Genomic DNA, 14,570 nt, shown 5'->3' with positions numbered 1-14,570 from the left:
AAAAATACGTGCAGTTGTTTCAGCGACATCCCTGCTTCTCTCATGCTGATAATCTGTCAATATGTGGTTTACTATCCATACCCGTACTAAAAATAAAACATCTCTAAAATAATACAAGGCATGTACATCATATGACAAATGTATGATATAAGAAGAATAGCTTTATCATGTGTAATTATATTGCATTATAATTAGAGTCATGCAAGTGAATAGTTTAGCTAGTCATGCTACATGTGCTAGTACAAAACTAGGACTAATCCACTATTTTCTACATAAGGAAATGCCTGTACCAAGTCAGGAATATATTTAATTTAATAAAGCCTAAAGCCACCTTGGAGCAATAACCCCAAATCTCCTTTGTTAGGATTTCAAAAGGGCAGGGTGCCAATACTGAAAATGGGCATTTAACATGACATAATAATATAAAAAGGGCATGTTTAAATGAAGATACAAAAAAACTGAAACAATCTTTCATGGGACCAAAATTTCGCTTTAAGAAATTCGTGCGACTTCAAAAAAATGGTATGTTCAATAACCACAGGTAAGTCTGATTTTGATTTTTTGTAAGGAGAAAAAAGCATGATAAGCATGAAAAGTAGTTGTAAGAGAATCAAAAAAGATTTGGTAAAAAAAATCAACAAAATGAGTGTTGCGTTTCTAAAGTCGTTCAGTATATATATGTACTTGGTTTTTTTTCTTGGTTCCGTGAAACTACTGTTGCACAATGTATACCGGTAACAAGTAGAATATAACGATCTTCTGATGAGACTTTCTTTGTAGTGTTGTTTATATCCTTCCAGATCACCTAGTTACATTTTAGGTTGTGAGTGCAAGTTTTTGTTTTGAACAACTTTTATTTAATAGTCCAATTGAGTATGGAAATGGGAAATGTGTGAAAGAGAAAACAATCAGACCAAAGAACAGACAACAGCCGAAGGCCACTTATGGGTCTTCAATGCAGCGAGAAACTCTTGCACCTGGAGTCGTGTTTCAGTTTGCCCCTAACAATACTGTATAGGGATTGCTTTACTTGAACATTTGTATTGTCCTATTTTCTTACATACTTATAGTATAAAAAAGAAGATGTGGTATGATTGCCTATGAGACAACTATCCACAAAAGACCAAAATGACACAGACATTAACAACTATAGGTCACCGTACGGCTTTCAACAATGAGCAAAGCCAATACTGCATAGTCAGCTATAAAAGGCCCCGATTAAGACAATGTAAAACAATTCAAACGAAAAACTAACGGCCTTATTTATGTAAAAAAATGAACGAAAAACAAATATGTAACACATAAACAAACGACAACCACTGAATTACAGGCTCCTTATTGGTCGATTTTTTGTTGCCTTTTATATAGATACTCTAGGGGTACCCCTTGATCTAAGTCGCAAAATTCCTGAATTTGTGTTCACTTTTATTTCAAATACAACAGATCTATCTGATAGGACAACTGAGTGGAAGTTGAAGATTGTTGTTTGCATCTCCCGCAATAATGGGTGAGGGGTAAGCAATTCCGTTCGAATAGCGGGTTAATTGACAAGTTCATTGATGTGGAAATGTGTGTTCACAGTTTCGGTATGCAAGTTATCTTATGTTGTTCCTCGTAAAGATAATGCTACAACTCTTTGAGTGGTCCGTAGGTGGCCTGTTGCAAGGCAAAATTTCTGTCCCTATCCAATGTACCCTTATTTTACAGTGGCAGTCCAAATTTCCCCGACCATCATCCCAGATGGCCTTTGTTGTGACAATACCTACCTATTGTATTTATTGTTAACTTGTTCTCCTCTTGAATATGCATGAAATATTTGCCACTGGACATTAAGCAACCAACAATCAATCAATAAATCGTAAAGATAAACATTTACATAATAGTACTATCGATGTGTCCCTGATTGCTCTCTAAAAACTGGTCTAGGTTCACAAATTAGTAAGTTTCTGTATATCAGCTTACTACTATTGATCGGGATTAATTGTATTGTCGGACTATTGGTGTGTCGGATCAATGGGGTGTCGGATCAATGAGGTGTCGGACAAATGGGGTGTCGGACCAGTGGGGTGTCGGACTAGTGGGGTGTCGGACCAATGGGGTGTCGGACTAACGGGGTGTCGGAACATCGGGGCTGCCCCAACGTTGTATAGGGTATATACCCATTGAATAACTATGTCTCATTGGTATATGATTATAGTTATCAAAAGTACCAGGATTATAATTTTATACGCCAGACGCGCGTTTCGTCTACACAAGACTCATCAGTGACGCTCATATCAAAATAGTTAAAAAAGCCAAATAAATACAAAGTTGAAGAGCATTGAGGACCCAACATTCCAAAAAGTTGTGCCAAATACGGCTAAGGTAATCTACTCCTGGGGTAAGAAAATCCGTAGTTTTTCGAAAAATTCAAAGTTTTGTAAACAGAAAATTTATAAAAATGACCATATAATTGATATTCATGTCAACACCGAAGTGCTGACTACTGGGACCTCAACTCCCAAAATCAATCCCAACCTTCCTTTTGTGGTCATAAACCTTGTGTCAAAATTTCATAGATTTCTATTAACTTATACTAAAGTTATTGAGCGAAAACCAAGAAAATGCTTATTTAGGCCCTTTTTGGCCCCTAATTCCTAAAATGTTGGGACCAAAACTTCCAAAATCAATCCCTACCTTCCTTTTGTGGTCATAAACCTTGTGTTAAAATTTCATAGATTTCTTTTCACTTTTACTAAAGTTAGAGTGCGAAAACTAAAAGTATGTGGACGACAACAGTGACGACGACAACACAGCCAACGTGATACCAATATACGACCAAAAAATTTTCAATTTTTGTGGTCGTATAAAAATGGCAAAATTTCCTAAAAATTCCCAATTCAGGGGCAGCAACCTAACAACAGGTTGTCTGATCCATCTGAAAATTTCAGGGCAGATAGATGTTGACCCAATAAACAATTTAATCTATGTCAGATTTGCTCTAAATGCTTTGGTTTTTGAGTTATAAGCCAAAAACTGCATTTTACCCCTATGTTCTATTTTTAGCCATGGCTGCCATCTTGGTTGGATGGCCGGGTCACCAGACACATTTTTTAAACTACATACCCAAAAGATGATTGTGGCCAAGTTTGGTAGAATTTGGCCAAGTAGTTTCAGAGGAGAAGATTTTTGTAAAAGATTACTAAGATTTACTAAAAATTAGCAAAGACAATATGTTTCACGTATCCATTTCTTAAAAAATTAAGAGTAAGCATGGACAAATATCCAATTGTTCAAAATATTTTAAAAATAAGCAAAAGCTCTGTTATTTGACTTTTGACTATGAGAATTTAAGCATAGTTGAAATTTGGGTACTCCTCATTACAGAATTATTGATGGTTTGGAGGTAAGTTCAGACCAATTTTTCTATGATAACATATGGAGTGAAAATCAAATTGGTGTACCTATATAATAAAGAAGGATACGGCTACAAAATAAACACAAAATAGAAGTTTTTGTCTTGATCATAGGTGCAATTTGGGTACCGTCACGTTATATTCATAACACTTCCAATCGGTGTTTTTGCTTCCTTTCCGAGTCAGAAAACGCATCCTTTCAAATACTGTACACAGAAAAAGATAACAGCGTTAAATGGTAAGTGTCCTTTTATGCCAATTTATCAATGAAATACTAATATTGTTGAAAGAATTGATAGGTGACGGAACAAAGTACATAAACAAGAACCCAAAATAAGATTTTCTAATGTCTACAATCGATTACAGAAAGCATACGGGTTTACACTACAATGATTGTGTCCAAACTTTGGAAGGCTTTGTCTTCAATTACAATTAACCATTAGGTTTGATGAGTGCATTCATTTTAAGAAGATATTACTTGGTACTCAAAATATTCCTGTCAGATTGGGTCTATATGCCAAATATTGTTTTTTAATATTAAAGACTATGTGCACTACATTTTATTTACTTGACTTGTTAATTTCATTGTGTAAACAATATAACAAAAAATATCAACAAGCATAATAAAAACTAGAGGCTCTCAAGAGCCTGTGTCACTCACCTGTTAATGTGTTTACAGATGTTGGCCATCTTCGTTGGTAGGCGGGGTCATTAGACACTTTTAAAAAAAAAGATACCCTAGTATTATGATTGTGGCCAAGTTTGGTTAAATTTGGCCAAGTAGTTTTAGAAATGATTTTTATACAAGTTACAAAAATGACGAAAAGTTGTTCAATATTGACTATAAAGGGCAATAACTCCTTAAGGGGTCCTCTAACAATTTTGATCATGCTGACTTATTTGTAGATCTTACTTTGCTGAACATTATTGCTGTTTACAGTTTATCTCTATCTATAATAGTATTCAAGATAATAACCAAAAACTGCAAAATTTCCTTAAAATCACCAATTTTAGGGCAGCAACCCGACAACAGGTTGTCCGATTCAATTGAAAATTTGTGAGGGGATATATCTTATTCTGATGGACATTAAAATCTTGAAAGATTTGCCCTAAATGTCTTAGTTTCAAAGATATAAAGCAAAAACTGCATTTTACCACTATGTTCTAATTTTAGCCATGTCGGCCATTTTGTTTGGTAGGCTGGGTCATCGGACACATTTTATAAACTGTAAACCACAATGATAATTGTGGCCAAGTTTGGTTAAATTTGGCAAAGTAGTTTCAGAGAAGAAGATTTTTAGAAAAGTAACAAAAAATGACGAAAAGTTGTTAAAAATTTACTATAAAGGGCAATAACTCCTTAAGGGGTCGACTGACCATTTTGGTCATTTGACTTATTTGTAGGTCTTACTTTGCTGAACATTATTGCTGTTTACAGTTTATCTCTATCTATAATAGTATTCAAGATAATAACCAAAAACTGCAAAATTTCCTTAAAATAACCATTTCACAGGCAGCAACCCAACAACAGGTTGTCCGATTCTTCTGAAAATTTCAGGGCAGATAGATCTTGACCTGATCAACAATTTTACCCCTGTCAGATTTGCTTTAAATGCTTTGGTTTTTGAGTTATAAGCCAAAAACTGCATTTTACCCCTATGTTCTATTTTTAGCCATGGCGGCCATCTTGGTAGGTTTGACGGGTCACGCCACACATTTTTTAAACTACATACCCCAAGGATGATTGTGGCCAAGTTTGGTAGAATTTGGCCAAGTAGTTTCAGAGGAGAAGATTTTTGTAAAAGTTTACGGACGACGGACGCCAAGTGATGAGAAAAGCTCACTTGACCTTTCAGGTCAGGTGAGCTAAAAAGTGTGTTAAACTTATAATTTGAGTGAATTTCCGTAGCCAAAGGACCATAACTCAGCACAAAATCATCAGATTGGAACAGAATTTTAACTCGACATGTAACATATCATGATAAAACAATATACCAAATATTCAAGCACAAAAAACAAAGTGTGGAAAACTGATTTGACGGACTGACTTTAGGGGAGACCTAAAGTTTACATAGCATTCGATTGTAGGGGACTAAAAACCATGCAAGAACTTCTTAAATCACAGTATTAACTATATGTGCATAATAGAAGATTTTCAAACTGTCAATTGTTTTTGAGTTCTTTAATAGATAATATTTATCATTGAAAAAATGTATAAAGAAGTTTTAAATGTATTAGAAGTTAAAAATCAAATATACATATAGTATTCAACAGTACCAAACTATGTGCATTTAACAAAACTAAGCATTTGTATATGTTAAAATAGTTATATAACAGACAAACAATGATTCAATTTCTTCTTAAATAAACAAATTATTCCCCTATATACCAGTGAATATGCATTTAACAAAAAAATAAGCAGCTGCAATAGTTATTAACAAAGAATAAAATAATATAATGATAAAATATGCAGATAATTTCACAAAAGCATATGTAAAATGCACTTAGCAATAGCTAAGCATTTGTACAAATTCAAAACAAAATAGATTTTTTTTAAAAGAAAATTTATGATACAATTTTTTTACAAAATTAATCACAAAACATGTCCATACCTTTTACAAAAATTAAATATGATATCCACCTTGTAGCTAATGCATACTTTTAGTTTTAAAGCTAACAAAGGTGAAATATCATAGTGTTATAAAAATTGTAGTTGCCTCAAATCATTGTGATAAAATGCAGGTTTTAAATTTCCATGCAAATAACACAATATCTTATTCATTTGAGATTTTATTTTGTAACAGCGGACCAAGTGGACAGCATATAAAACAGCTATATCCTCCAAAAGAAAACATTCCCCAGTTGCAATTAAATTAGAAAAAGTGTCCACCCTGGCATATAAAGGGATAAAGTTGTATGACTTTAGGTATTATAAAGACATTTTAAAAGTGCTTGGTGAATAGTAAACCAAATTACCTCCCTTTGTGCCTTAATTCAATTAATTTTACAGATAAAGGAAATAAGATTGAATTTGCCTGTTTTTTGTTAATGTGTCCTGTTACTTATAAAGGTAAGCAAACTTTCAAAAGTTTTGTACCAAACAGGAATTTGCTTAAAGGGGCACTAGCTACGAGATATATAAAAATGATCAATCAATAATGAAAGTGAAAAAGTGAAATAATAATTGGCTTTTAGCAGCTAAAATGGTTCAATTTTGTCAAATTAAGCTAAATAACATTGATAATGAATTATTCACTTGCAAGTGAATAATTCGACCTCAACTAAAGATGGACAACACATGCATTGTACGTGTATTTGTTATTTAAAGGAAAAGAATGTCAACATTGAAAGTGAAACAAATGTTAATCATTTGATGACTGATTCGATCCATAAAAAATCTTCCTTGTACAGGTAAAAACGATGTTTCTATTTATATCTATATTTATGTTTACATCGCTTATATGGTCATCTGAGGTCAACTCGGTAGTTCATTAGATGGAGTCTAGACTAAAATACACACGAAACAAAACTACATTTTACAGCATACTCTGTAAATTGTTTACTTTAGACTTTTGATAGTTTAATTTGGATAAATGTTTTACATTGTTATAAATTAAATATGACAATTTGAATTAAATCGGTTACCATGAATTTGACAGCTAGTGCCTCTTTAACTAAAAGGTAAAAAATTTTGTTATTTGGAATGGATTATTGTGTCTTTATGTATATTTGTATTTCAAAACCATAGAAAACGTTTAAATGACAGTTCATAGGATTTATGAGTGTCATGTTTTTTACATACTAATTTTATTTTTTTTAGTAAAAAAACAAGTGCTGGACCTTCTATCATGTCTTGCCTTACAGACTTGATTGCTATTCTAGCTGATAACATCATTAAAAAAAATTTGCTATTGTTCTATATATAATATTTCAAATTTAACTGCAGCTTCACATCTTAATTTACATTCTGCACAAATTGTATTTCATTATGATTGTACATGCCATGCTTGATATAATAAATGTATTCATTGAAATGTGTATATGAAAAATATAAATAAATATCTTTTATACATTTAAAATAATAAGTGTCCTTCTATTAATAGTTGTTTGACTGTAAATAACTTAATAAACAGCTGCACTTGGATACACATAATACACCCTTTTTTTGCATACAGAGATTGTAACATGAATAAAATGTAATATTTAGAAGGTTTTTGATCAGATTTAAAAAAAAACAGTCCTTTAGAAAATGTTGCTTGAGGATATACTCAACATATCAGTATTGTCTAAAAGATGTGACAGTCATATACATCAGGAATATCAGACCAGACAATTTAAAAAAAAATGCAAAGTTGGCCTTCATTCACCAATCTTCACAAGTGTAAAGTTGCCAAAGTTTGGTGCATGGTTGACTGCAATGAACTGTATTAATGGTAAACAGGTTGCCTGTTGCAAAGAAAAAAATCTGTCCTCATTTACAAATTTACAAAGGGAGTTTGCTTTTATTAATCCTACTGGCATCATAAAGTCTTGAGTAAATCAGGCAAGTACATATAGACAGACTACTAGATACCATAAAAATGATGATCATATAATAAAAATGCCCTATCTTATCCAGTTAATCAAGAATAAATATTGAAGGTAACTGTTTTCAATATGTCATGTAAATTGCTGGTGATGACTGATCATATACCTAAAGTCAGGAATAATACTCATACAAATCTTTTATTTTGAGAGATGTAAGAAATATATACTTGCAAATTTGTAAGATTTTTATCTTATTTTCAAGGTTTGAATATCTAAGAGATGTACTCCAAAATAATTCACTTGAACTAGTAAATAAAAGACATTCATACAAGTATTACCCATGACTATCATGTGCTTCAATTTGAAATACATTGTACCTACACCTTTTTTTCAAAAAATGCTTCATGACAAAGTTGTAAATAACAAACTCACTGCTGTAACAAAATCACCATCAATCATTCTGTTTCACTGTCTTTAACTCATAACTTACAGGGATTATTTTTAAAACAGAATTACATTGTGTGTACTATATGCCGAAAACATGTGCATGTATGACACATCCATTAAAAATGTAGACAACTATATTCAAAAAAGAATTAAGCTGGAGATAATTCAAAAGGTTAAAAGAGATTTCGGATAGTAAATTTTAACAACATTATGTATATATTATCCGGTAAATCTTTATGACGGATTAAAATGTAGCTATCGTGCAACTTGGTTTTACATACACTTTAATTTCCCATTATAGATCTACAAATTAATGGATGCATGAGATTTCTAAAAAGTTGTTTTCATTTTTTACTCTTGCATTACAAATCAGAAAATTATGAAAATGAAAAGGAGGATACTTTGATCAAAAAAATGTTTTTAGTGTTTTCTTAATTAAAAGATTATTTCCTAACTATAATGTGTCATTTCTTTTTATCTAATGGACCAGAGATAAGTTTTCCTTTAGGAAACGGAAGACTATTAATTTCTTCATATTCCCAGGGTGTAAATCTTTTTTTCATTGTCATTGTTGCTGCTATGAGGTCTACTCGTTTGGATGATAACACAGGAAAAAAATCACAAGACCCTTTCATCAATTTTATTTTCTCTTCAGGAAGTGATGGGCTTAATGATAAGTGATTAAGAATCATCCAAATCTGTAAGACAGAGGACATATTTAATTTAGCCTCTGGATACCTTTTCCTACTCCACAGTGGAATAGGTGACCCCTTATTTCTTAAAAGTATATCATTATCAGAGTCATACATGTAAATATCAAAATGTGTTCCACTTAAAGCAATGGTTGGAATAAATGAAACTGGCAGACTGCTTTTCTTGTGTTTTAGCTGAAAATGCTTCTGATAATAAGAAAATGTAATACATTGAGCTACAAACTGTGAGATATTTCTAGGATATCTTAATAAATCCTTATGTTTTTTAACTTCTATAAGCTGTTTTTCATCAAATTCTGCTTCAAAGTAAATGTCCTCCTCTGCAAGCAAATCCTCTCTGTCTTTCTGTTGCGGCCGAACTATATTACATTTTCCCCCAAGGGAATACACGATTATATCAGGATATCCATACCATAACAACTCACTTCCTACAAGGTTAAAAAATAAAACTTTTTATAATTCATAACTATTCTTATTTTCCATGAATTTGGTATAATGAGATAATTTATTTTGTAATTCATGGGTCTTCCTTTCACATTGTTCCTTTCCTATATTTCCATCATCTTTTTTAACAGTAAGCAGCATACTACAAAATTGTAATTGGCTGATGATACAAAACTTGAGGTTCTTACATGCACATGTACAAAGGAAAGTTAAACACAATAAACGGTTAACAGAGATATCCTTTTTGTGTGAAACCCCTGAGAGGTTCACTCTTATATATTGGCAAGTTTTGGATGTGTCTATGGGCCACTCAATATCTATCGGCTGAAAGTCAGAAAAAAAATTCTCGGAACATCTTGAAAGTTTATTATCATTTATAAAGGTAGTTAACTTCAGGTACATCTTTGATATGGTCACTCTATGTCTATGTCTAGGCTACCACATGAAATTGTATATTCAACAATCAAAGAAAATTGGAAAGTAAAACAATAGACTAAGTTGAGGTAAAAAAATCGTTAAAATATTAGAACCTACTTGCTTCTTCACAATGTAAATGTTTATTATAATGTGAACGATATTAAATATCAAGTATAATGATAACACAATTATATAATTTATGCTTTGAGACCTCTACTTGTTGTGTGTGTACACCGTGTATCAGTGGTACACCAGATATAGCCATTAAAGGAACTTTGAGGTATGAAAAGCAATATACTGTACATTCTCACTTAACATGCTTAACTATGCACTGTACAGAAGGATTTATGTGGTCAACTATATACCATACACAACGCTTCTTTTTGGAATAAAATATCGAAAAATAACATCTGTATGAAAGGTTTAATTATTGAAACAGCAATTCTTATTACCTGCACACAGTGTTCTTCTATTAGAAAAGATTTGCAATGAATATAGAATGATATCGGATGAGAAGAGTGTTTGCACATGTTTTTAGTAAGCATTCTTGTTTTGGAAAAATAAATAGACTTCTCTACTTATCAACCTACAACCAAATCATTTCTTAAAACAACAATTATGTTTAGATTGAAGTACACATTGATATTATGTAAACAAAACAAAGATTTTCTTACGGTGGCAGGTAAAAATAGATCACGCCCACTTGGTTAGTACCTATTTCCGCTGTACTGATGATACACAGTGGTGTTGTATTAATAAACCTGGGAATTGTTTATTGACATACAATGACGAAGACAAAACTTTTAACCGATTATTTCTGAACATTTTTAAACATTTGAGATTTAGTATTTCAATCATAGTATGAGAAAATAGGAAATTAGGAAAACAACATTTCTGATAAAAGCATAGGCGGATCCAGGGGAAAAAATTTGGTTGATTATATAGGGAATCATTGAGGCATGACTAGAGCGGGCCCCCCCTTAGGTCAGTCAGCGGGCCCCCCCTTAGGAAAAGTTCTGGATCCGCCACTGAAAAGTATTTATCTAAGGTCGGAATCATTGATCGGAATGCAGAAAAATAATCAAACAAAAGTTATTAATATTATATTCAAGCTATTTTCGCGAAAAAAAGTTCACAAACAATATCAGGAATTTATGTTTATTATAAAATTAAAATTTTTTTTTTTTTTCTTTTTAATTTATTTGTTCAACCTTAAAATATTTGTACTATGATACGATTTTGAAAATTGTAGTCATTGTGTTGACCAGCTATACTACACGTCTTGATTCATTCACTTTATACACCCTATGGGTATTGTGAAAAGTTTATATTAAAGGCCTTAAAAGGGCAATTATTCTTTATGTGGTCAATTTACAATTGACAAAACATGCCCTTATCTCCGCAAAAAGGATTTGTTTGACCCCCACCCCCACTTTAAAAAAATTTTGAGGGTAAAAATTGTACAACCCCCTCGGTGCCCTTTTTTTTTTTTTTAAACTTATCGAGATTTAAAACTAGTTTTGTGTATATATATCACTAATTGGCCACTTGATACTTTGAAGGACTTATTTCTTTACAAATTTCATAGCTTAAACTTACCCAACCCAGAATTTTGGTATGGTATTTTTTCTCGGCACATACCACATGGACATCTCCTGTAAAAATCTTTTGAACGGTAGTCATTAGCAACAAAGAAATGTGTTCCAAATCTGGCACTGGTTGAAAGCCTTGGCATTGCCAGTCTTGATAAAAGATGATTTGCCAATAGGACTGTCACTTTTAATTCTTCATTGACTTCATCATCTTCATCATCATCATTTGTAAAGAGCTTCTGTAGGCATAGTTCATGAAAATCTGAATTGAAGTATTTATAAAATAAAGATGCATATTCTGTTTCCTCATGCAAAATATTAATAGCAAAAATACTTGATCAGGCAATGACATCATGTAACAGTGCAGTAACACCACACATTCTTGTCAGCCTGTGTCAATTTACCAACGAAAAGCATGCTACTTTTTTCATGCAACTATATGATGTAGTTTTCTATCAGCATGATTGGTAAAAACATCCAAGATGTTGATAATATATTAAAACGTTTAATATAAATATACAAGAAATGAGGATTGTGTCCATAGGGACAAGGATGATGCCCTAGCTAGCATATAATGTTATAAAAGGACATAACCCAAGAACTGTAACAAGAGTGCACACGCGGAAATGTCTCCCCTTCTTTACTAATCATTGATATAGATGAACTACATGTATGTCAGGAAGGCATGTACATCTAACAATTCTTCCATGCAAAAAATGTAAACTCTTAAAATTTTTAAATTGGACATTTACCTATTATGTACGGCGGCTTTGTGAAAAATTGTGCACATCCTGCTACAAGCATGAAATTTGGCATAGACCTTCCTCATCTATTACTCTTTTATTTCATATAGGGAGGCATTTGAAAAAAATGTCGCACTTCCGGTAAAATCTGAAATGGCGGACTTCATACTTAAATCAGCCCAATATCGAAGGCTAGTACTTATGTGAAAAGGTGTTATAAACCTTGTGTTTAAATTTCATAGATTTCTATTTACTTTTACTAAAGTTAGAGTGCAAAAACCAAATGTGTTCGGACGACGAAGACGCCAACGTGATACCAATATACAGTCAGGGGTGGTACTTAAACAAGTGATTTCAAAATCACTTCTTTGAGTGATTTTAGCTGTGAAATATTTAAAATTTTCGCACATACTTTTCAAAATCACTGAAACAAGTAACTTACTTCAATAAGTGTTTAAAACATTTTTTTGATATTTTTCCCACAAGCTTGATTTTTTTATTGGTAAAAAGACCAGAATTCCATTGAAAAAACAACTATGTACATGCAGAAATTGTCATTTACTTGATAAGCCTGCCAGTTTTTACAGTTTATTTGAATATGCAACCAGATGCTCCGCAGGGCGCAGCTTTATACGATCGCAGAGGTTGAACCCTGAATGGTTGGGGCTAGTATGGACACAACATTCAAACTGGATACAGCTCTTAATTTGGATTGTGATCAAATAGTTGACACAGCATAGGTTTCTGACACAGAATGAATGTGGTCTAATGAATTTAAAATGTATTTTTTTTGCTTTTGAGCAATTCACTATGCTGTTGAATATTAATCCTTTGATATTTGAAGAAATTTTCTTTTTCATTTCTGAAATCTGAAATAAGAAACTAGGGGCTCCTAGTTGAAAATGACGAAAAGTTGTTCAGTATTGACTATAAAGGACAATAACTCCTTAAGGGGTTCTCTGACAATTTTGGTCATGTTGACTTATTTGTAGATCTTACTTTGCTGAACATTATTGTTGTTTACAGTTTATCTCTATCTATACATGCTATAATAGTATTCAAGATAACCAAAAACTGCAAAATTTCCTTAAAATTACCAATTTTAGGGCATCAACCCAACAATGGGTTGTAGGATTCATCTGAAAATTTGTGAGGGGATATATCTTATTCTGATAGACATTTAAATCTTGAAAGATTTGCCCTAAATGTCTTAGTTTCAAAGATATAAAGCAAAAACTGCATTTTACCACTATGTTCTAATTTTAGCCATGTCGGCCATTTTGTTTGGTAAGTGGGGTCATCGGACACATTTTTTAAACTATATACCACAATTATGATTGTGGCAAAGTTAGTTTAAATTTGGCCCAGTAGTTTCAGAGAAGAAGATTTTTGTACAAGTTACAAACAATGACGAAAAGTTTGTTAAAATTGACTATAAAAGGCAATAACTCCTTAAGGGGTTGACTGACAATTTTGGTCATGTTGACTGATTTGTAGGTCTTATTTTGCTGAACATTATTGCTGTTTACAGTTTATCTCTATCTATAATAGTATACAAGATAATAACCAAAAACGGCAAAATTTTGTTAAAATTACCAATTCAGGGGCAGCAACCTAACAACAGGTTGTCCAATTTGTCTGAAAATTTCAGCGCAGATAGATCTTGACCTGATCAACAATTTTATCCCTTGTCAAGATTTGATCTAAATGCTTTGATTTTAAAGATATAAGCCAAAATATACATTTTACATCTGTGTTCTATTTTTTGCCATGGTGGCCATCTTGGTTTGATGGCCAGGTCATCGGACACATTTTCTAAACTAGATACCCTAAGGATGATTGTGGCTAAGTGTGGCTAAATTCGGCCCAGTAGTTTCAGAGGAGAAGATTTTTGTAAAAGTTTTACTTAACGGGCGACGGACGACGGACACAGGACGCCGGACAACAAGTGATGAGAAAAGCTCACTTGACCAGGTCAAGTGAGCTAAAAATTAACCCCAGCATTTTTTTCTCACCTCCCCCTTTCCCTTATTCCAAAAATGATCACAATTCAAATTTCTAATGGAGTTTTCAACAATAACTACTCATTTAAATACATCATAAAATATAAAATGTCATACAGTTATGATTTAAGTTGATTTGACTACTATTCTGGACCAGGCATGGGGTAATCGTAATCAGTAATCGTAATCAGCTGTAATCGATTACATTTTGCAGTGTAATCCTATGTAATCAGTAATCATGCCATTTCTGATTACAAGTAATCGTAATGTAATCGATTACATGGCAAAA

At 32.5% G+C, this 14,570-nt stretch overlaps 1 protein-coding gene across 3 annotated transcripts in view; it reads right to left on the bottom strand.

Moving 5' to 3' along the window:
• Positions 1-5,562: 5,562 nt before the first annotated feature.
• The window catches only part of LOC134721478 (uncharacterized), a 57,822-nt gene continuing 48,814 nt past the window's right edge, over positions 5,563-14,570 (bottom strand). For all 3 annotated transcript variants that reach the window (XM_063584531.1, XM_063584532.1, XM_063584530.1), the window contains exons 2-3: positions 11,543-11,797; positions 5,563-9,510 (exon numbers count right to left, since the gene is read on the bottom strand). In XM_063584531.1, the coding sequence (XP_063440601.1) occupies positions 8,834-9,510; positions 11,543-11,797 (932 nt within the window). In that variant the 3' untranslated portion in view covers positions 5,563-8,833. The remainder of the gene's footprint in view (positions 9,511-11,542; positions 11,798-14,570) is intronic.

Source organism: Mytilus trossulus, chromosome 6, assembly GCF_036588685.1.
Source record: "Mytilus trossulus isolate FHL-02 chromosome 6, PNRI_Mtr1.1.1.hap1, whole genome shotgun sequence".
Lineage (NCBI taxonomy): Eukaryota > Metazoa > Mollusca > Bivalvia > Mytilida > Mytilidae > Mytilus > Mytilus trossulus.
The sequence above is the reverse complement of the archived record's forward strand: the minus strand, read 5'-3'. Positions and strand labels throughout refer to the sequence as shown.